Raw genomic sequence first — 24,671 nt, forward strand, 5'->3', positions numbered from 1 at the left:
TCAATAATATTTACCAAGCACCTTCTATGTGCAAAGTGTTGTTTGAGTTCCCATGAGATGGATGATGAATCAGAACACTGCTTGCTCCCTGGGAGTTTACAGCATAGAGTAATGGGCTTCGGAGTCAGACAGACTGGGATCTCGTCCCCACTTGGTCATTTAGTAGCCATGTGACCGGAGGGTCTCCTGGCTTTAACTTCCTCTTCTGTAAGAGTAGGGCTAATATCACCCCTCTGTTGTGGGGAATATAAGTGACGCCGCAGACATGAAAACAATTCAAAGTGCCTGATACATAGTAGGTACTCTAAACATTAGATTCCTCCCCTGGAAGAGGTCAGAGGTTTACAGGTCCGTCAGTAATGACAGGCAGGACATAAGAGCCACAGGGAGGGGCAAACAAGAAAGGGAATGAGAGGGTTTAAAAGAAGCGTTTGAGAGTGGAGCTCACAGCGTTGAGAACGGAGCTCCTGGAATACAGAAGAGCTTCTCAAAAGCACAGCAGAGGGCTTGCCTGGTGGCGCAGTGGTTGAGAGTCGGCCTGCCGATGCAGGGAATACGGGTTCGTGCCCCGGTCTGGGAAGATCCCACATGCCGCGGAGCGGCTGGGCCCGTGAGCCATGGCCGCTGAGCCTGCGCGTCTGGAGCCTGTGCTCCGCAACGGGAGAGGCCACAACAGTGAGAGGCCCGCGGACCGCAAAAACAACAAAGCAACAACAAAAAAACCCAGCAGATGTTGAACATCATAGGACTATTCCTGAAAGCACTAGAACATGTTTCCCTTCTTTTGAAGGAAGTGAAATTTAGGAATACATGGAAAATATACGTATTCCAGTTCAACTGGATTTGGGTACCATGGAGCCAACTGTCTGCCTTTTGCCCACCTGGCTGCTGAGTTCTAGGAAAAAAAGTAAGAACACCAGGTTGCTGACGCACTGAACTTCTGGGTCAACTGGTTATCTTTTTGTTAGTGTATCTCCCCTCCTCTAACTCTGCCTCTCCCCCTCCTCTCAGCAGCTGACCTCTTCCACCTTCAAAGAGAAAAGAGGAGCCATCAGATCTGTCAACCTTCAGCCACCCAAACAGGAACTTACCTGATGTGCACTTGTAACCCTTCTGCTTTCTTTCTTAGAGACCAGGTTCTGAGAAGTCTGACCTCTGCCTCTAATGTAAATGGCTCCTTACGTCAGCACTGAAGCGTGTTCAAGTTTCTTTCGTCTTTGAAAATAATTATTTAGTCCCTAATGCATGTCTGCTTCCCATTTCGACTAGTCTATGCTGCCAATTCACAAATTTACTGAAAGAATTTCTTTCACTTACTGCCCCAACTTCTTGCGTTCTATCCACTCTTCGAGCCACTCTAACCAGGCTTCAGCCTCTGTCATTCCACTTACGCTTCCTATAACCTCCTTATTGCTCAAATTCTATGAGCACTTTTCAATCCTTCATTTACTTGATCTCTCAGCATTGCTGGCACTATGGACCTTTCCTGAGGCATTTTCTTCTCTTAATTTCTATGATTATACTCTCCTGGTTTCCATCCTACCTCCCTCTCTGGTTGCTTCTTTTCATTCTCCTCATCTTCCTCTATCCCTCCTTTTAATGTGGTTTTCCAGGGTTTCTGTCCTGGCCTTCTTCTGACTTGATGCATTTTCCTTGAGCAATCTTATACACCTCTGTGGTTTAGCCACCATGCTTGTATGAATGACTCACAACCATAGCTCCAGCCCAGATCTAAGGGTTGGATCCCAATACCCAAGTGCATGTCCATCAAGCTTCTCAAACTCACTGTGTCCTAAATTTAACCATCATCTTGCCCCTGTATCCCTTCCCATTCACAGAGTATCTTGACCACCTGTGTTCTGTGTCTCAGTGAGTGGCACCGCTATGCACTCAGTTACTCAAGCCAGAAACCCAAGAGTCATTCCCAATCCCACCCTCCTCTTCCAATCAGTCCTTGAGGTCTGTCTGTTCTCTGTCCAAAATGTTACTGGGGCCTCCCTGGTGGCCCAGTGGTTGAGAGTCCGCCTGCCGATGCAGGGGACACGGGTTCGTGCCCCGGTCCGCGAAGATCCCACATGCCGCGGAGCGGCTGGGCCCGTGAGCCGTGGCCGCTGAGCCTGCGCGTCCGGAGCCTGTGCTCCGCAACGGGAGAGGCCGCGGCAGTGAGAGGCCCGCGTACCGCAAAAAAAAAAAAAAAAAAAAATTCCTGGAATCCATCCAATTCTCTCCATTCCCATTGGCAACAGCCTAGAGTCATGTCACCGTCACCTCTCCTGAGGACTACGGAAACAACCTCCAAATTGGTTTCTGTGTCTCCATTCTTGTTCTCCTCCAATCTACTTTTCATTCTGCAGCCAGAATCTTTCTAAAAGGCACGTTGATAATATCACGGCTCTGCTTGAAACCTTAGTGAGTTCCTACTGCCTACTGTCAACTTCTTAAAAAGGTGGAAAAAGCCCTGCATGACCTAGTTCCACTCACGGCCCAGCATTGTCATTTATCCCCTAAATCGAGTCGACCCTTAGTAAAACAGAACTTGTCTTTGCTACTCCCATGGGCCTCAGGGTCTCTCACCATGGAGCCTTTCCTCTGCCTGTTAAGCCTCTACTTCCCGCCTCCCTTCCACAGGGCTGACTCCTAAGCAGCCTTCAGATTTCAATTCCTGAGTCTCTCTGGCCTCTCCAGAAGCCTCTCCTCGCCACTCTCTAAGTGAGGGCCCCAGCTCTGTGGTCCACAGCGCTGTGCCCTGTGCTTCCCTGGAAATGCATCATCACGCCGCCTTGTATCTGACGGCCTTTGTCTCACTGCCAATCACTGGGTGGAAAGTTCTGTGGGAGCTGGGACCTTGTGGGTTTTGTGTGCTCTTGTATACCCAGCAGTCAGCATGGTGCCTGGCACAGAATGGGGCCCCAAAAAACTTTGTTAAATGAGGTTATGAAGAAATGAAGGGAACAGTGGGGATTTATACTCTCAGTTGAGCAGATTTAGTTACAACCAACTCCAAGATATTCCCTGGTGATTGAACTGGTTGTGGCAGGAAAAGAGCAATTGCCTTTGGAGACAGTTTCTCCAAATGGCTCCCTAAATACCATGAAGAGCATCTCAGATGCCATAAGAAGTGAGACTACTGAGCTTATCCTAAAAGGAACAGGGAATTACCTTTAAAAAATCTGTCATAAATAAATGAATGTGTCCACTCCCCTCCCCCACTGTTCCCACAGTACCTTCTCATTGCCCCCCTCCCACAGGAGGGAGGCCAGCTTCCCCCTACAGTCTGCACTGCTGTATGGGAGGTTACCCAGAATTCCTCAGCCTATGCCTGTCAGGACATTTTATTTTATTCTTTTATTATTATTATTTTTGGCCGCACCACAAGGCTTGCAGGATCTTAGTTCCCTGACCTGGGATTGAACCCAGGGCTGGCAGTGGAAGTGCCAAGTCCTAACCACTGGACCACTAGGGAATTCCCACGGCAGGACATTTTAAAGCTCCTCTTGGTTCGAGTTATGTTACTGTCCATTTCCCAACACTGAAGTTAGGGCAGTTTCTGCCTTAAGTTTTCTTGTAGGGTTGCCTTGCATTAGTACGTCGCTGCAATGGCTGTGTCGACAGGGCCTTGTTGGGCGGGGGAAATGCATACCCTATCATCTTAAAAACTCTAGCTTCAGGGGTTTCTCTGGTGGTGCAGTGGTTGAGAGTCCGCCTGTCGATGCAGGGGATCCGGGTTCGTGCCCCGGTCCGGGAAGATCCTACATGCCGCGGAGCGACTGGGCCCGTGAGCCATGGCCGCTGAGCCTGCGCGTCCGGAGCCTGCGCTCCGCAACGGGAGAGGCCACAGCAGTGAGAGGCCCGCGTACCGCAAAAAAAACCCCGAAAAACTCTAGCTTCAGCTCTTCTGCTATCTCACTGGCAGAGGGTGGGCACCGTGGTGTCTGACCGTCTTTTTTTTTTTTTTTTTTTTTTTTTTTGCTGTACGCGGGCCTCTCACTGCTGTGGCCTCTCCCATTGCGGAGCACAGGCTCCGGACACACAGGCTCCGCGGCCATGGCTCGCGGGCCCAGCCGCTCCGCGGCATGTGGGATCTTCCGGGATAGGGGCACGAACCCGTGTCCCCTGCATCGGCAGGCGGACTCTCAACCACTGCGCCACCAGGGAAGCCCTCTGACCGTCTTTTGATAAAAGCTTGCTTACACACGCGTGAGGTGTGGTCTTCTACTGCCACATGCTGTCACCTTCGTCACCTGAGGGGCTCAGCTGGGGCATTCTCTCCCTAGGGACCGTTAAAGACTTCCGACTCTGACGCCCACTTGGCAGCATCCCCCTTCAGCCGTAAGGCCAGGAGTAGGGACAGAGCCTCGGGAAGGTGCTCTCTGCCAACCTGAAGAGGGTGCAAACGGGAAGCAGATGAGGCACAGCAGGACACCTGCAAAGGCCGGCTCCCAGTCAGTGTGCTCTTGCTCGAGGGGCACACTGACCCTGCCGACCGCAGATGTGGCATTCTCTCCACAGCGGTGGGAACTGGGGTGCATGCAATCAACTCTCTGCCCTTCAAAACAAAAGAGCAAGCAGAAGTGTGAGGACGGCATAGTCGCAGAGACCATATGCATCCTGCTGTGGTAGCCTAGGAGCTTCATCAAGGCACCTACAGGTCTTGGGATCTGACTGTCTTCCAGATTTCATCCCTTGGCTGGATACCCGAAAAAGGCTACAGGGCTGAGATGTTTAACGCATGAATGGAAAATTTCTAGCCTTTTCTTCTCCAATCACCACCCCACCATGCATTGCTCCAGCCCAGTCTGAACACCACGAGGTATGTTAAAATAATTTCTACTTTGATGAATTGCTGGGGAGTCCACAATTGCTCATAATCAAAGGGAGAAAAATGCAAATGAGATCCGGCCGAGAACTATCACCACCAAACGTTTATGTCACCACACAGTGCCAAAAAGAATTAAAACAACATTAAACTCACAGCAATCATGTTTAAGCCCTCGTTTCCAAGTGCCAAATTGCACCACTCTGGATCATACAGATGTTCGTTAATTATGCTAATTTTTATTAAACTATTAAAATGGAGAGAGTACTGGCTCAGCCAGGCAGACCCCAGCTCTGAATGAACTCTGCTCTTGTCTAGAGGTGCTAATTTACTGCATTTTTATTAAGTTGCTGATTCTTGGATTTTAGTTTTGGGATGGCAGACAGAACTGAATTCCTGGTATTAACATTTTCAAGAAAGTTTGACTTCTTTTTGCCCAGATGTTTGGAAGGACTGACTGGAAAAATGCCTGAGACAGTCCCAGGAGACCTGAAATCCTCAATGCGGAAGTGTTTCTACCTTCAAGGTGGGGATGCACACCTACAAGTGACAATGTTAGGGAATCAGAATTATACAGGCTCCCCACTCCGTAACTCTCTATTCTATACACTGTGTGTGGTAGAGCTGAGATGTTGATTATACAAAATGGTTAAGTGAAGATGATTTGGATAAGAATATAAGAAGCTATTTAAAAAAAACCCAAACCCTTTACATCAGTGCTTGCTTCTTGCCACAAAATCTTTTAAGAAGACTTACACTCAAAAATAGTATAATGTGTGGCTTGTTCTCGTCATAAATATTTCTAGGCTTGATCAAACATCTGTTTTCCTCAACATCAACCCTGCCCCCCCTCCTTGAAGCCCTCAGATGAAGGAGTCTTAAAAACGAAGGTTGGCTATTTGGACTCCGTTATCTGGTTGGAGAAGCTACTGGCCTGGATGAGTAGAGTACTGAGGGCATCTGAAATAGGCACGGCGCTCACCATCAGCAACAATCAAAAGTGTTAATGGGGGCTTGCACACTGCCATAAAAGGATCTGTGCTGCTCATCTCCATCAACAAGGAAAAAAAAACCCCTACCAAACCTGCCATAAAAAGAACAGCAAATTCTATAAACAAAAGCAGTATGGCCGCCAACCACGGGCTCGCCGCACAGCTTGACTGCCTCCAGTGGTTTCCTATCGCTGTTTATGGCTTCAAGACTATCATGGCCCTTCTCAGTGCTCCTCCTGTCACAGGGCCCTGAGTCCCTGTGTGGCTGCAAATACCCTGTCAGTAGGTGTCAGGGGTATCAGGGGGAAAACCAGCAGGCGCCTATCATAAGCCTTAAAAGAGATTAAATACCCTTACTCCATGATTGCTACATATTAATTTCTCTCCTCCCTGCTGGTTCCTATTTGTTTAAGCTCTTCCATGGCTCCCCTGGAGTAGCACAGACATGACCTGGAATGACCATCCAGTCTTGGGCTGAGAATTCAATTTCTAGGCTCAGTGAATCCTAGGCTTTTCCAACAAAAGGAAATCACCATCCTCTAGGGCACAGATCCTTAAACTGGAGTCTCTGACCCATGGCCTCTCTGTGGATGCATGTGAAGGGATCTTTGAACTCCTTAAAACTGGTGTAAAATTTGTGTGCATGTGTACATGTGTTTTGTCCCTGGGGTGAGGCCCAGACCTCTCATCAGATTCTCAAAGGGTTTATGAACCCTCTACAGTTGACCAACCAGCACTTTAGGGGGAAAGTACAATGATCTTTATGGCCCGTATCTGCTCTTTGGCCCAGTGTGGCCATCTCACCCCTACCCCCACTTTTAAAAAAACAGTGGAAAGAAATCAAGAATCCTGCCATTCTGGGTTTCCAAGGCTTCAGCCTTCCAGCTGCCAAGTCTATTCCTTCTTCAAAGGCTGACCAAGCTTGCTTATCCCTTCTAAGGCCATCTCTTTAACTGTGACTTAAAAGTTGTGGTGTCTTCTTATAGCTTCCATTCAAATCCACGTGATGGCTTTTGGAGCAAGCTGCTTGACACTGCTGGTTCCCCTGAGAATGTTCCTAATGGAAATGTTCTCTTTTCACATTGAACTGGGCTTCGATAAGCCTCTGTGGAACAAGATTCACGGAAAATGTCTCATACTTTTATTCTTTTAACCATCAAAGTTCACTATTTCAGTGCTTGTAAACAAGAGACTACCTCTTCAAGGGAACAATCAATCAGCCCCTAACATGAAAGATCAATAAATGCTTCATATATGTATGGGAAAGGCCAATCAATGACAGAATTATTGGTTTATGATTGCTTATTTCTCTTATTAGTGCCTGTACATCGTACATTATCATTAGTAAAGATGGGAAATTTGAATTCCTAAGCAGAGTAGATTGTAATATTCCAAGCTCAGCCAAAAATATCATGTTTTTACTCTGGGTTGGCCTACAATTTCTCTACTGAAATCCAGCTTTGGAAATTTAATGCTTTCTGAGGCTATCAAAAGTTATTAAATAAATTGAGGGCTCTAACTCAGCACCCTTCCAATTGCTGAGAAAAACAATTGTTTGCCACAGACAAACAGGTGCCCGTTTTTCAGGACAAATGGTTTTAGGAAGAGATTTTACCAAAGGAGAAAGCAAGTGGTCAGTTGGGTCGACAGTGGATTAGTTCTGTTGGAACCTGTGAAAGGATCAGAGCCCAATGGTTGGCTGAAACCTTGGGTAGCTTGGTGGCCTCTCCAGGCTGTTTCACACCGTGTTTTAAGTTCTTGGCAATCATTTTCTCTTTTTTCCATTATTCAGAGTTTTGGCCTATAAATCATAATAAAAATGTATCATTAAATTTGCCTCAATTGAACTAGTTTTATTTATTGCCACGTTTCAGGGAACCTGCTAACCTGGACATTGGTGAGACTGGAGCTGGGGCCAGGGATGGGGGGCTTTGAGTCTAAGAAAGGGGACATGGAAAGGCTGGTGGCCAGCGACAGCAGCTGGCGGGGGGGTGCACATGGCAACAACTCCACAAAGCTCACCCCCAGCAAAGAGCTGAGTGTGAGAAGAGGAATGTGTCAGCTAGATGGAGGGTCTGAGAGCCCTGAGTGCAAGGGACTATTCAGCCTCAAGTCTGAACTGATGTCCTGAACTGGGTGTGAGTGGATAATGACCAAGTCAAGGCTAGGGAGGGGTGCAGGACCTGCGCACAAACTGGACATTGTTGGTGATGGAAGTGTGGGCAAAATACAGAGTGTGCATGACAGAAAAATCATAAGCTGTGAAGGTAAGAGGGAAGGCGGAACAGGGCTGTATGGAAAAGAGAAACGAGAAACACACAACTTGAACTTTGACTAAAAAAGAGAGGAAGGATAAAGGGAAGGTAAACACTTTGCAGACAGGAGAAAGCAAGGTGCTAAGTGCAGAATTCAGGAACAGTAGAGACAGCACCATTTCGGAGCTGATAGAATTGTGATACCACGTGAGACTGGCGTATTAACATGTATTCCATAAGCTGTGCAGCTCGTAGCTCCGCACCACTCTATTTTGCTCTGACCGCAGTACCAGCCTCAGGCACCACAACACAATTTGAAAACAATGTGACGGAAATGTTTAATCTGCTCGGCCCATCTGTGCTGCGTATTTCTCCAGATCTCCCTGAGAGAGGCGCCTTGAATCTCCACATTGCCTTTAATATTCTCCTAAATCACCTCCCCACTGCACTTCAAGGGCCATTGCTACAATATCACAGGTTCATCTAAAGTGCAGTGGGGGTGGGGTGGGGGGGAGGCGCAGGCCAGGATATTTTTTATTTTAAAATAATTTCCAGAGATCGTCTTTTTTGCTTCCTTTAAAAAAAGCAGAAAAGTTATTCTACTGTTGCTGTAAGGTTATTGAGGTTGTTCGTTGCAAAACAGGGTAGGATAGAGTGGAATCATTCTCTAAAGAATTATTTTTATTAATCTCGATTCCCTCAACTGGACATGGGAGGAGGTGAGCAGATGCTCCTTTTCTCTTATGTTTTTCTCTTATCCCTGCACCTTGCTATGGTGATGTGTTCATTTGGGGCTGGTGCCTGTCTGCTTTACACTCTCTGCATCAGGTATCACTTTGACCCTGTCCTGCTCCAAACAAAGCCATCTTGTTCAGGACAGGTATACATTTAGTCCCTGGTCACCATGCCCTCATCAGAAAGGAACACTGTCTATATTATTAATTTTTAGCTTAAAATCTTACATTTTCTCTCTGTAAGTACAGATGTTGAGCATCAGATTTCCACTGCCTTTCCTCCACTTGATTTTGTCAGATTCAGTGATTTGGGGCTAGAATGTAGGAAGCTGGGGTAGGTTTCAGAGAAAGAGGGGATGACAGACCTTAGACAAATGGAAGAGAGTTGCACATAACCAAGAAAATTAGGATTCCTTTTGCTATGTGAATTAAAGAAATGAATAATTTAATCCGTGAGATTGTTCCGGCGAGGGAAAGGCAACGTCCCAGTTGCGAAGCCTACAGCCTGTCGGTGTGTTACATCATCTGCACACATAGGCGTTTCCATGACAACCGCTTATAGCTTCATTTCCTGGATCCCTCTAGGGGGTGTCACAGCCAGATCCACCTGCTTTTCACCCTACCCTCGGTGGGGTCATGGTAAGGTCGCCAGAATAAATGAACGCGGGTACTAATGATCTGTTTACTGCTGTTTATGCTCTGTGTGTGTCAGGGGCACGCACATTTAGAGAGCTCATTATGGTTGCAATTAGAATGCACCATCGCTAGATATTTAACTCCTTTTTCTTTTAAATTAGCATTTTAATAACATTCTTTGAGCAGAGAAACAAAATGACCATTTTTCACGGACAAACTTCTAGCTGTAGGTGCAACTTTAATGGCAAAGTTGTGAAGGGAAAAGAAGGGAGAAAAAAAGGCCATTTTTACTACTTTCACCCTCCTTCTTACCAAAAGGATATTTTTATTTGCTTTCTAACACACTCCATTTCCTAAATTTGTTTTGAATCCAATTATATTGGGTGGTTTAAAGTACTGCACTCTTGTTGGATGGAAATTAGCAGCTACTGAAATTAACTTTCTATGTGACCTGTGAAAGGGACGAAAATAATTATAAGTGTGTGTAAGAGACCCTTCTCCAAAAGACCCTTGCTGTAGGATCGGACTGTGATCTGATGTTACCATTATCAAATATCTTTATATAGTAATTGCAAGGGCTATTTTCTTTAAAAAGGTGGTTGCAATTACTGTTTTTGTTTTATAATTCTTAGGATTATCTTATAGAGGATAAATGATGACAAAAACTTGTCATTATAAACAGGATAAATAAGAAGCAGAAATAATGAAAATAATAACACAGCATCATTTGCCGTTTAAAAAGGTGAGATCTTGGGGCATCAAAAAGTAAGACAGAACAGGAAAAATACAAGGTAGAGACCCACTGGGTCAGAATGTTCCAATAGGCACTAATTGCTTTTTAGGAATCAGCGAACACCTTTGCTAGGTGTTTATAGATCCTCTGTTTGTAGAAAGTACAGTGAAAAATGACAATTTGAATGTTCCGATTATCTTTCCCAGTCTGTTCCATTTTCATTATTTATTTCCTATAAATCGGGACCTTGCTGAACATAATTCTGCAGACAAGGAGGTTGATGGGACAGCCAATGTGAACGAGGAGATAGATGGTGGGTGCGTATAAGATAGATGCTATGTGTTTATGAAAAGGAGCAGTATGTCTGCATGTGAACATCCACAAAGTAGAGCAAGCAAGTGTGTAAACTATAACGGGTATTTATAGGTGGAAAAAAAAAGGTGCAAGGAAGATTGTATGGGAACAAGCACACTGAGCCTGAAAAGGATTTGCTTTTTTCCTACCCTCCACGTCCAAGTTCCGCTAAGATGTCCCCTGCTTGCTGTGGCTCCTGTGAAACCTCACAAGCCTTTCCATGACAACAGATGGGGGATTTCACAGCCAGAAGACACAGGAGGTCAATAGTTGAAAAGCAAGAGTTAGAAAGAGAGATCTTTATCGACATCAAAACAATCCCCCGAAAGATAGAAGGAGGAAAAATTTAAAGACGTAGCAGGAAAGAAAACGCCTTTATAAAAATGCAGGTTAAAATGTTTAGGCTTTTGTATCAGCCTAGTTGCACCTTAGACTCTGCCGTTTCATAAATAAAATACGGATAGCATAGACTATAATCTGGTGATAGCTACCCCAGGACATATCTAGATACACTTCTGTTATTTTAATTAAATACTGCATTATGGTTTGTGACAACTACATAGCTACAGCGTAAATGAATTTGGAATTAAAGTGTTACTTAGGCATCCAGTAATTTTTGTTTCATTCCTCAGTTTTACAAAGCAAATAGCTATAAAATCAAGATGTTTGTTCATTTACAGATGGAGCAGGATTGTTGTCGCTGTTTTTTTTCTCCTTAATCCTCCTGCACAAAAAGAAGACAGAGCTCAGAGTCTGGCTCCCAACACTCTTAGCTTATGAGACACATCACAAAGAAAAACACATCCTCTTGACTATAATGTGAAATGCTGAATATTAATTGCTGGTATTTCGCTTATCTTTCTAGCTGAGTTCTGTCTTTTAACAATTATTCTGATGGGCTGCAGTCTTGCACTGCCAGGTGATTTTTCTCCTTTGCTTAATATTTAGAAAGGCATTTTATTTTATTTTTTTTTTTTAAAAAAAACCCTTAAAGTTCATAATCTTCCTTGGAAGTTTTTAGTATCTGGAACTCTTGCCAAATACAGAATATTAGTGGGAACAGGGAAACCGCCAAAGCTCTTTGCTGAAAAGATGATGCACTTTCTGAATCTAAAAGAAAAAATATTTTTCATTCTAGGAATATTAATATTTCCTTAATGAAACTTGAGAGGGTATTACAATTTGATATAATCAATTGGTCAGTTTCAATGTCACTTCACTAGCAAATTATGAGAAAGAATATTCTTGTCTTACAGGCACAGACTTTCACTCAAAATTTATATGTTAAAGTAAAAGGATTTTTGTTCAAATCTGAGGATTTAATTGTATCTTGAATGCGTCATACGTCAAGATGAAAGTTTTTAAATAGCAAGTTTTCTGAAATCATTGTGTCTATTATTTCTAGTGTGAGAATCAATATAATCTTTTTATTAGTCTTAAATACCACAAGTCTGCTAACTCCAGCTTTTCTGTGTTCTAACCAATTATCCCAAGCCCCCTGTAACTAATCCTATATGCATAGAAGTTACTGCTCTGTATATCTGCAATGAGGTTATAATTTGCTTCAGTATTTTGCTAGTTTGATTGGAGAGCTGGATTCATACACTACCAAGAAAAACTAGCAGACAGAGGTTTGGGGAGGCTGAGTTCCTTTTGAGAAAATAATTGCACAGAAACAAAGCTTTTGTGACCCCCTTTTAAATAGAGCATCTCACCGAAATGTCATCCAGCCTCTTTGGCAGATTAGTGAGGAGTTTATTACTAAATCTCTGTCTAATAAACGTGCAGTTGACTCTGGAGGAGCTGCTTGTTATAATACTGGCAGTGGGAAATGGAGGGAATGTCACAGTTAAAGACACAAATTTTCCCCATAATATATTCGAATGGAAACCTCTGAATCCAATACTACATGGGCATATCTTATAAATTTACAATATTTCAGTCTCAACAGCCTTCACCGGTTAGTTTTAAAGATTTATGTGGTAAAAAATTACTCAGTGATGAATATGGTTTATTCTGTGCAGTATTGGAGGTATAAGGAATTAAACTACCGTCTTTAACAGTGAATTTATTATTACCTCTGTCAAAAGACGAAGCCTTTAACAGCATTTGTTATAAATTCACTGCAAAATAAATGGCTGGAATTTTTTTACACTGGAGTTTGTAAAGCAATGGGTGATTGTGAGCATTAACCTAACCCTGCCATGGCGTATATGGTTCTAGGTAAACATTTCTGTCTGGGTCTCACAGCTAATTATCTGATCTGGGACTTTCCACCTGACTGAAAGGGGTGTGTGTGTGTGTGTGTGTGTGTGTGTGTGTGTGTGTGTGTACAAAGTGAAGGGCCTTGTTCTGGACAACAGTTCAGGACTGAGGAGATTAAAGTGGAAAATGCCAATTTTACTTTTTTTTTTTTTTAAATGGGTTTTATAATAAATGGCCAGGGTTTAGAGAATAAGGTTGATATGTAGCCAGGTCTCTTGTTTGCAGGTTTATTTGCACGCATATGCACAGACACATACATGCATAAGCACACATACACATACACACACTCACACTCACAAACACCCTCTCCCTTTTGTCCTCTCTTGGAATGGGTGTCCCCTCATTTATAAAAATTACCTGGAGGAATGAGGCTGCCAGGGTTTGTTCTAGATGATTGGTTCCTGTCTGGGGGAAAGGAATGGCCTCGACTGAATTTGACCGGTGTATGACCGTTGCCTTCCAGCTGACCCCAAATCCCATTCCCATCCTCCTAACTCTATAGCCTCCCATAGGGGTTATTAATGAGAGAAAACACCATCATCATCATCATCTTCGTCATCACAGCACAGTGTTGACCTGCTTGTTAACATGAAATGGGGTTATGGGGACAGCTTCTGCTTCTCTTTTTGTATCATCATAAATAAGAAAAGGTATTTTCTGATGGTACCCCCCCTCACCGTCCCCTTTGGTTAGGTCAGAGGTGAATGATAGCTCTTCGGCAGGCATTGATCAGTTTCATCACTATGTTTGTGCAGTCTGTGCCCCAGGCCTGTATTCTCCCCACTTCCTACCCCCGAATTACCTCCCAAATTACCCTGCCCATCCCCCAGTCAGCCAAACGGAGGGTAATGGTGCCTGAGGAGGTCCTAAATGGACACTAGATGTCACCAAACACCTCCTTTCTCTCAGAGTCCTGAAATTAAAAAAAAAAAACAAAAAAAAACACTTCACTTAAAGCAATTGAAGGAATTAACTTATCTGTTTTTATGAGGTGTTGTCAAATTCAACTAAGCACACTTAAAAGAGGAAGTACTGCTGCATTCCGATAATTTTTACAACATACAAATCTCTTCTGGAGGGGTTGGGGTCAAGGGAGGGGAAAGGTCTACATTCTTTAAGTAGTCCTTTGAGGGAGTGGGCGAAGAACACGGGGCTTGAAACATCCGATTATAACAGACATGGTGTGATGTTAACATAGTCCAGGTGTGCCAGGGACAGGCCTGCCGCTTCCGGATAACTAGGAGCTGGGTTTGGAGCCAGGACCCGGCCTGATTTTACGTAGCTGCAAGCCAGTGCTGGAAGCTAACTGTCATCCGGGATGATGACATCGGTCCATCCTCGCCCACAGAAGCCCATGGCCATCTGACACAGCATCATATGTTCAGTGTGAAGCCGGACCTGTTGCCTTTAAGGCTCCCTGTTTCCATACCGACGGCACCAGCAGAGAAGACAACCAAAGCATGGTGTGTTTGCGTGGTGAGACTATCTCCCCGCCCTGGCTAAGCCACCAGGTAAGTATAACCCTTCTGTGGTGCCCAGCCTGTTGCTCCAAGGCTGCCTTCCATGGAAATAAGTAGCCGGAAAAACCTTGGAGGAGCCCAGGGCCAGCTCACGAGGGTCACACAACATAAGCTCAAGAGATGTAGCCTATCAACTCTGTTTACCTTAAACGGTAAACAGGGACCATTTAAGGGTCATTCAGGGACCTCTTCTTCTTTCTAGACAATTGAGAAAGAGTTTCTTTCTCTCTTTAATTTGCCCTTATCTGCTGGACAGCTCATGTTACCACTATAAATTACTTCTGGAAGAGGAGGCCTAATTTTTAAATGGGCGTTTATTTAGGTTATCTCCAAGAGTAGAACAAGCACCTTTATTATTTAGAAAAAGGTTCCCTAGTGAGAGGCCTTTAAGCCAGGAAGACAGAGTCACTTCTCTGAATCATGGAAACTGTGGCTCGTCTTATCCAAATAGAGACTTCTTACCTCCCTTTCTCCTACTTACAATAAATGCTCACAGCAGTGCTGGTCCACAGAAGGGCCTTACGATCCTCAGATAAAAGGAACTAAGCCAGGGCGCAGTGTTACTGCACCGAGGGTGATTCAGCACCTACCCTGTCATCATGCCTGGTGCCCAGGCTGAATGGATTTTTGGAGTACACCTGTTGTTGAACCCCTGCCAAGTACTGATGGCCACTAACCCCCAAATCACTTCTCCCCGCTGTTGATGTTTGGAATGTCAGACAGGACTGAGCAGCAGCCGGCGTGTATTTCAAACACAGCAGATGGATTTTTATATTAGCTCCTATTTCATGTTCAGGCGGAGCGACCGCCACACTAAAACCGCAGCCTCTGTGCTGCCGAGTTTGCTTCTGTGAGATTAATTTTGTGAAATTAATTGGGACAAGATTGAAAAGGAAATTAAAATGTAGCTGAGTGAATAGGCCTTTCAAACACCTTTTTCCTGCTCTATTCAAACTTGAATTCTGCGGTGGTCTCAGGCATGGTGGGAAGTAATTTACGGGAGCCATCGGTTACGTATGAGGAGACCTGCACAAGCACCACAATCTGGAGCCACTGAAGAGCTTTAAAACACCCCGCCATGGCCTGAGCTGCGTCCCTGCACCGGGTGGAAGCGAAGTTCGGTCCCTGCACCAAAAATGCTGTTCAGAAATATCTGGGCCCAAAAGGAATGCGGGAACGTCCACTGGATGCACAGACCTGCTCCATTTAAAAAATCTCCTTTTAATATATTTGCGGCCCAAATTGGAACTCAGTGCATTAAGTGGGCATGCAACACAGATAGATGTGTTAGGGGAGGCGGGCGGGGTCCTGCAGACTGTGCCATTGCTTACTGTTTCAGAGCTGCGATACATGGCTCTGGCCTCTCCTCAAAGAAGTTTGAACAATTGATCAATTTTGCCAGTGACAAACTCTCTCAGACCAGGAAAGGCACAGTGCATTTCCACGTAAGGCCTCTTCACTGGATGGCCTTCTATTTCCAAGAGAGGACCTTTTGAGCTTTCGAACATCTCTGTGAAAGAGTTCTTGGCAGGACCTTTTGTTTTTCTCTCAATTCACTAATAATTTATTGAACTCCTAGTGTACCCAATATTGACCCCCAAAGTTTATTGTTAGTGGAAAAGAGGGGAATATAATAATAATTACCATCCTAGATGCCAGGCGCTTCTTTACACAAATTCTCTAATGAAAGTGTCACAATACCCTATAAATAGAAATTATCCCATTTCTACAGATGAGGAAACTGAGGATTAGCAAGATTAAGTGACTTTGTTCAAGGTCACATAAGTAACCCACCTGTTCACGATTTGCTTCCCTAAGAATAGGACAGGTGATGGGCATTTGGTTATCTCTGGGGGTGCAGCTTTCTTACCCAGCCAATCATCTTCTCTGGAAAAAAATTTTTAAAAGGGTAAATAGCTCTCTTTCGGGGATCATTCCTATCCAAAGGCCCTAGACCAAAGGCCCTAGACCCTAACAGACTCTCTTGGCCCTAGGATTCTAGGATTCAGGGTTGGGTCATACTTGGGCAACTATTAAAAAACAGTAGGTGTGGTGTGTGTGTTTACGCATGTGTGTGTGTATATATATATATATATATATATATATATAATGAATATTATTAATCTATAAAAAAGAATGAAATAATGCCATTTGCAGCAACATGGATGGACCTAGAGATTATCATACTAAGTGTAGTAAGTCAGAGAAAGACAAATATATGATATCACTTATATGTGAAATCTGAAAAAAATGATACAAATCAACTTACTATTTATAAAACAGAAATAGACTCATAGACGCAGAAAACGATCTTATGGTTACCAAAGGGGAAAGGGGGAGGGAAGGATAAATCAGGAGTTTGGGATTAGCAGATACATACTACTCTATATAAAATAGATAAACAACAAAGTCCCACTGTATAGCACAAGGAACTAAATTCAATACCTTGTAATAAACTATAATGGAAAAGAATCTGAAAAAGAATATATATATATATATACACATATACATATATATGTAAAACTGAATCACTTTGCTATACACCAGAAACTAACACAACATTGTAAATCACAACATTGTAAATCAACTATACTTCAATTAAAAAAAAATAAATAAATACCAAAAAAAAAAAAAAGAGAGAGAAAGAAACAGCAGGGAGCAGCAGGAACCCAAGAATAAAGTTATTACCCCCCAATTCCCACCCCACTTCCCCATCCAGGGGCCACTTCTGTTCTCTACCTGCCACCCCCTGCCCCTCAGAATATTTCTCTTATCATACAAAGAGAGAGGGAAAAGCCAAATGCATTTATGAGGGCCCAAAACAAAAGAACGTAGAATTTTTTTCTTTGTTTAATCTGAATAAATAATTAAAGCTAAGACATATTTTTGTGTGGAATTTCTTTAGCAGATTTGCGAAGTCAGCCTCACCATGTTTATTTAGACCGGGAATGTTTGAGGTGGAAGGAACCTTAGAGATCTAACACAACTCCCTCATTTTACAGGTGAGGAAACTGCTCCAGGTAAGCTGAGCTGCACTCAGTTGCATCTTGTCTTGTGTTTCTCAGGGAAATAGACTTCTCTAGGTTCCTAAGAAGTGGGCTTTTCTCGCCTGACGCAAGTTCTACTGGCCAGAGAGAAAAGTAAAATGGAGGTTTCTAGATACCATTTTTCTGGACTAACCTCAACTTGGGTCAGTTCTGTCCCTGCAGGTGTGAGAGGCAGGCTGCAGAGTGTAACTGACTCCAATAAAGGAAGCCAGCTGGGGCTAAATATGGAATAATATGGAATAAATTTAGGATCCATATGAGAGAAAATTCCTGAGATTAGGAGATACTGAACATCTGAATAGACATACAGCTGACAATGGCAGTGGAATCTCCTTTTCTATCTGTCTGAATTGGTTCATTTGTGCTTTTTAGAGGCAAGGGAATGGATCGGGTGGCCTTTTAAGGTTCCTTCCTGTCCAAGGACTCTTACTGAGTTAAGTAACATAATAAAGGTAAATCCAATCTGAAATGCTCCCCAAGCCAACGTTAACTGGAATGAAGTTTTATGAGGGAAACTTCAGTTAAGCTTCTAATTTCTTCCCTTGCCATGCAGAGATGAGCAATGTGGAGAAGGGTGGCAACTGGTGTAGCTTTTGGGGTAAGAAATGTGCTACTACCAAGGTAAGGGATGACTACGAACTCAGGACCTTCCAGGAGATGGAGAAAGATGCCCCATAGAACCAAGGCAGCCAACTATTCCCTGTGAATTGAACTCTGATATATTGGCTTTTAGTAATGAAGGAGGGGAAGGGGGCTTGGTTAAAAAAACCCAAAACAGGTTGGGGAAGGTCCCCACGTTCTTTGGTATCTCAAAATTACAACAGCCCTGGTAAAGGCAGACAGCTCTATACTGCAGGGCAAGTCACCGCACAGCCCCTTCTAAATGGAGGAAAGGGACCCCCAGTGAGAAGTCATTAACAAAGGCAAAAGACATGCGAAACAAACAAAATAATCATGAGCGAGAGAGAAGGCCAGCAGACAGTCTGACTCTGTCCTCCCCTTCTCCTGCCGCAGGCACCTCAGACAATGTAAACAGTTAATTTGTTCACCTGCAGGCTCTGGGCAAACAGAGGCCTGGTCACACCTGAGTGGATAACTCGATTACCCCGGCGTGGTAATGTACACAAATTCTATTACTCGGCAAACCTTGCTTTCGGGCATTTGAAATACCAATCAGGCCAATGTCCACTCCCTTCTTTGCTTCCAATTTATTCTTGGTGTATTGGAGCTGCACCGGAATGGCACTAGGGTGGTGCTGAATTAGGAGCCTGGAAGAAATCACTAGAAGATTGTGATCTCACCCAGCAGGGATTGCAGGCCTCCTGCTCTCTGGAAAAAGGTTGGGTCTGAATTTGGTCCTAGTTCAAACGGGACTCGTTGGAACTGCTGAAAGGTACCTTCGGTCAGCCCTGGTCTGCTGCTTAAGGAGCTTGTGGTATATTTCAAACTGAGACAAACACCTGGCCAAGGTAATGACATTTACAGAACAAAGATAAATTGTAAATGATGGGTTAATAACACAATGGGTTTTCCATTTTCCTTTATGGAGTTCACATACTAATCAATGAAAGAGCAAATTGTGCCTCTTTCAAAAATGTGTTTGTTGATATTGATTGCCTCATAGAGGGAGAGCTTTTTAACAAGTTGTTTAGGGACAGAATCGATTTCCTTAGCCCACCTATACAGAATATGTGCAGTCTTTCTTTACAAGGATGGTGTTAGTGATCCCTCAAACAGTAGCCCATGAGTTTTGAAGCTTCTTCACATTGGTGATGGATCTGCAATAATATATCCTTATTTTTGCCCATCTTTTTGTATCCAGCAATACCATTTGTGAGATGGTTAACTGTGGCTAGGGGCTACCTCTGTGACTGAGGAAGAGAAGGAAGTTAGCTGGCCCTTGTGAGTTGGATTCACTATCTTGGCCTTGTCAGCACTTGCTCAAACCAACGGAGCTAACTAGCTCTGACTCCTCCCCCCATATATAACTATGTTACAGTGTTGTTTATCTATAGATGAAACAAGAAGGCAGCTGACCCGGCTAGAATATTTTCAAGAGTATTTTATGGTAATAAATTATGTATGTGGTGATGACCTTTTAAGCACCACAAGACCCTTTAAAAAGATCAAATTTTGATTGGCATAGTTTTAGTATTATGTCTACTTTATTCTATTTTTAAATTCAAAAATTGGTTCCTGAATCTGAATTTTCAATTAAAATTTTCCCTGACAATTATAAAACAATGGAAGTTTACGTGTTAGGGAGCCATGTAATACACACAAGAGAAGAATATGACATGGGATAATTCTGGTTATGGTGACTACATCATCAAGAGTGAGAAAATCGACTTTTGATCCAAGCCCCACACTCTAATCCTTACCTTGCTCAGAATGCGGATGAGGTCACCCCGTTGGAAGGACAGTTCGTCTGGCTGGTCACCATGGCAATCCCATAGGCCCTGATAATAATTGGCATAGTCCACTGATCAAAGAGAGGAGAAATCAAAGTTAAAAGGACCCTGTCTTTTTCTATGGAGCCCACATTTTTGCTGCAAATGGAAACCAAGGTTCTGATATTACCCCTAGGAAACCTAAGATTCAGGGGGTTTGGGATGAGATACAGCCAGACACTCAGCATGAGCAAAGGACTGTGGGAGAAGGAGATCATTAACTAACATTAAATATTTACAGTTCACCCTTAGTCAGATGCTATTCAGTAATATGATAAATATATTCATTTATTAATAAAAGAAAATCAAGCAGGTAATTTTTCACCTGGTTTATAAGTAAGCAGCACAAAGAGATTTTCTGCCAGACTTTCTTCATCCAGGGCATCTAAACTATCCAGTGCTTCTTTTTATTATGCATTGAAGGAATGAGATAAGTCTCCTACTTCTGCTTGTTTACGAGAGAGGCTGAGTCAGCCAGCACAGATCTGCATTGCAGTCTCACAGGTTGGCCCCCTCTGTTACACAGGAACTTCATCCTGGGCACTTCCCACCCAGGTACTTACTATAGGAGGTAATTACCAATAAATGTGGAAACGAATAGCCCAGTCTTTAAGTGGAACCAAGGGGGTGTCTCATCCATTACAACTAAATTCTGGGTGGGCTGGCCCTTTTCCAGCATCTCATTTGTAGAGGCTGAACATGTCTGCCAAGATTTATCTGCAAGTCCCCAGGGGAACAGAAACCAAAGTGATCTGCATTAAAAATGAAAGCAACCAACGACAACAAACCAAGTTTTAGAAGCAGCTGAAGAGATTTACTGGGCTTCTCAGCAAGACTAGATGGCAGTGATGCCACAGGACAGTCATCGATTCTTAACAATGAAGAATTCGTATTGATCTTCTTCTACCCGGAAAGGTTAAACACTAGAGTACAAAGTGGGAGAGGATCTGGGGATTTGAATGGCAGGAGAGCTAATGCCCACTGGACCAGGGATAATGTGGCAGTGCTCCCCGTTCCTTAGGACACTATGTATGAGAGTGATATGCAAAGCACCTACAAAAGATGACATTCCTGGGGCTTCCCTGGTGGCGCAGTGGTTGAGAGTCCGCCTGCCGATGCAGGGGACACGGGTTCGTGCCCCGGTCCGGGAAGATCCCACGTGCCGCAGAACGTTTGGGCCCGTGAGCCATGGCCGCTGAGCCTGTGCGTCCGGAGCCTGTGCTCCGCAACGGGAGAGGCCACAACAGTGAGAGGCCCGTGTATGGCAAAAAAAAAAAAAAAAAAAGATGACATTCCTACTGATGGGAGTTAGGAGTCCTGGGTTCTAATTAAAATTCAAATGATCTGGGGGGACCTTATTCTCCAGTTTCCACCTTTCCCTTCATTTGTCTTGACCCTCCCAGGAGGAGTGATGGTGCTCGTTGCTGAGGATGGGAATAGATAGAGGGCAGGTGGGCAGTGGGGGGACACAGGCTCTGGCTGTATTTGCTGTTTGTCTCCTTGTTCCTAACGTATGAGCAATTCAAAGAATAAAGGCACAGAGGAACAAAATCCCTATATGTCTCTGGAAAAGAACTTTAGGAGGAATGTTAAAGTGCACAAACACAGAGGGGGACAGAGCTGTTCAGATTCAGATACTGCAAACAAAAGTATAATGTTAACCACATAGAAACTCAAGCATGTTTTCTTTACACAGAAAATGTTTGTATATGCAGTAGACAACAGAGGGTAGCAAACAAGACAACTACACTGGAAACATTCTGGCACAGAGTTAAGAATATGTTTGGAAAAAAAAATTCATTAGGAAAAAATGCGAACTATTGAAAAGACAAGGCATGTTTTTTTGGGGGGGGATATCAGTGCATGAAATAATAGAGAAATATCAGTTCCTGGAAAATGAAGTAGTTTTCCCAGAGGATATAATGCTTTTTCAGTTGTAATGGAGTTGATGATTCACCCCAAGATCTTGCCTAAGTTTAGGAATGAAAAGTATATTGACATCAATATTCTTCATGGATTTATATGTGATAAAGAAAATAATTTTATAAAAATAGATTTTTTAAAAACATAACTTGATGTTTCCAAATTGTAAGACTGACAAAGTTCTCTTGGCTTTTTCTGGCCTAGCAGATGGTCACTGTGGTGTACTGCTCCCCACATGCCTGGGTGTGGGACAGCTCCTGAGATTATGAGTACCTTTTGGGTATATATGTAAAAAGTGATTTGATATTGGGTATCTAAGACACCTGGGGAGAACATCTGGAAAAAGAGCTATTCTAAAAGCACAACAGATCATAGGGAATGCAAGAAGCTAGCAGAAAAACAAAAGCCTTCCAAGAGAAACTAAAGATAGAAGATGCCTTCAATTTTTCATAAGCTAAAGGCCCAAAGAAGATAGAGCTCAGGAATCCAGGAGATAGTTTAACCTAGCCCAAGAACTGGAATTGTCAGAATCATAACAAGGCTGCTTTGGAAAATAAGCAGAATGAAGGGCTAAAAATGGGGAAAAGGTTGGACTTGCTATGTAAACAGAGGTATTCTGGTATTAAAGAAATCTGGGAGAGGAACGTCTTAACTGGACAAGATTGGATTCTGTATTGCAGACTCCCAGTTTAACACATGTGATTGGCTTTAGGTATATGTGTGCACGAAACTTCAGTACATTCATTCTTTAGCCTTCAACAGACATGTACACAGAACCTACTGTGCCATGGACTATGCTAGATGCTGGGAATTCTGCATCAGCCACGCACACGGTCCCCACCCTTAGGGCTGCCATCCAGCAGTGGCGGCACCATGAAACAGTCACACAACTATTTATTTATTTATGATTGCGATATGTCTTCAAAGGAGAAATTGAGGGTCCTGTGTATAATAGGGAATCTAACCTAGTCTGAGGGGTCAGAGAAGGTTTCCCTGAAGCTTTAGTTGTAAAACAAAAGCCTGATCAAACCTTGAAGAGGTGAAGAGGTAAGGCCAAGGAGGGCTTTATTCCTGAAACTTGGCCCCAGGAAGAGCTTGATGGCTGGGAGGTCTGCTGGGCCAGTCCAGCTTCTCCCTAAACTTGCCCAGCATGTCCTGTGAACAGAGGAAGCATGGGGAGACTTTGATGTCTTTAGATCAGTAAGGAATTGGGAGCCTGAGAGGAAGGATTGCCTCTGTGGGCTGGATTGAGGTTCCTTTAGGTTTACACTCCTCTGGCAGCAGTCTGAGATCAGAAATAGTGCAGCATTCTGACCATTTAATTAATTCAAAACATCCTCATTCTCATTTTGAGGACATTATTCCATCTAATTATTTTTTTCCAGTCTGTCCATTTGGAATGAAAAACAAAAGAATAAAGCTTAATGCCAGCATTTCTCAACGTCTATCCAAAAAAACGTAACTCTGCACTAAATAAAGCCTGGTAATTCTAAAGAAAAGCACTAATATATTCAGCATAAAACAGACAGAGGACCTAGAGCAATAATGACACCACTAATAACTAAAACAGTTATAACAATTAACAACAATTACAATGATAGAGAAGCTAATGGGTATGGTCACGGCATTTAAATTGCCAGCAGAGCTGAGGAGGACTTTTTCTAGAGAAAGAAAAAGGGGGGAAGCATCTTATTTTCTTTGTCCCATGTCAGAGGAGCTATGCTCCCAGCAGGTAAAATGTCATAGGAAGACTAGCAGCAGACCAAGTTAAAAAATATATTGTTTTTCTCTCTTTTCTAGGTATTTATTGCAAAGCATCTGTCATTCCACACCAAGTCTTTATAACCAGTGACAGCCATTTCTCCTGTAACTGAGGCCAAGTTGGTGCTACTATTGACAGAGTCAATATTTGAAAATGAGCCTCCATGACGGGAAGAGTTCTAAGGTGAAAGGAGCAGACACCATTCTGCCTTTCCCCCTCCTTAGGGACAACAGAGCCTGACTATGTTCTTTCCAGAGTTCATATGTCACCTTGGGCTTCTGTTTGGGGGATAGTGGGTAGCTCCAGAATTCAAGCTGTGACCAAGGAAAAGAGGCAAAAGGCAAGTCAGCATGTTGTTTACATTTTCTTGATAAGCAAAAGGACTGTGCCAATGTGGCCCTGGGTATAACTACTTAACAGATTATAGAAAAGAGAGACAAAAGGAGAAGACAGATAAAGCCAGTTCTTGCTAGAGCATGAGAAATGGACAAAGAAGGCCAAAACAATGGCCCATTGGAAGGGACTTGAAATGTTCTCTAGGCCAGGCCAGAAAGGCCACCATGTTCAGTCCATTAAAGCAGACTCAGCCTGATACCTTATTAACCATTTCAGAAAGAAAGGCAAAAAATTTTGCCAAGCTCCACTGACTTTGACACCAGAACAGGAAGAGCAACTGAACAATACTATTTGCTTGTTTTCATAGCCCTTTAGTCTTTGAGTTTTGAAATTACTATGGTCCTTTTTTTTTTTTTTTTTTTGCTGTACGTGGGCCTCTCATTGTTGTGGCCTCTCCTGTTGTGGAGCACAGGCTCCGGACGCGCAGGCTCAGCAGCCATGGCCCCTGGGCCCAGCCGCTCCGCGGCATGTGGGATCTTCCCAGACCAAGGCACGAACCCGTGTCCCCTGCATCGGCAGGGGGACTCTCAACCACTGCGCCACCAGGGAAGCCCCAAAATTACTATGGTCCTTAATGTTATAAGTATGATCTTGAAGTGGGGAACACTCACAGATCCTAATTTTCATCTCCTGTGTTCCTTTTATTGGGCCAAAGTTATAGCTGGGTGACGATCCACTCACATTTGTCTTGGGAAATAGGTTTCAAAAAGTAAGAGATGCAAATACCTCTGTGGCTCCCCTCTGTTTCTTTTGTGTAATAGTTCACTCCATTGGCTGCCACTAAAGTG

At 43.6% G+C, this 24,671-nt stretch overlaps 1 protein-coding gene across 3 annotated transcripts in view; it reads right to left on the bottom strand.

Annotated features, from left to right (window-relative positions):
- Nucleotides 1-24,671, bottom strand: part of SKAP1 (src kinase associated phosphoprotein 1) — a 281,287-nt gene that overhangs the window by 2,571 nt on the left and 254,045 nt on the right. For 2 of the 3 annotated variants that reach the window (XM_081219315.1, XM_081219314.1), the window contains exon 11: nucleotides 19,734-19,834. In XM_081219315.1, the coding sequence (XP_081075441.1) occupies nucleotides 19,734-19,834 (101 nt within the window). Of the gene's footprint in view, nucleotides 1-19,733; nucleotides 19,835-22,755; nucleotides 22,881-24,671 lie in introns of those variants that run through there. The other variant, XR_014014007.1, reaches the window with a different exon arrangement.

This window comes from Mesoplodon bidens, assembly GCF_964165515.1.
Source record: "Mesoplodon bidens genome assembly, chromosome: 19".
Classification (NCBI taxonomy): Eukaryota; Metazoa; Chordata; class Mammalia; order Artiodactyla; family Ziphiidae; genus Mesoplodon; species Mesoplodon bidens.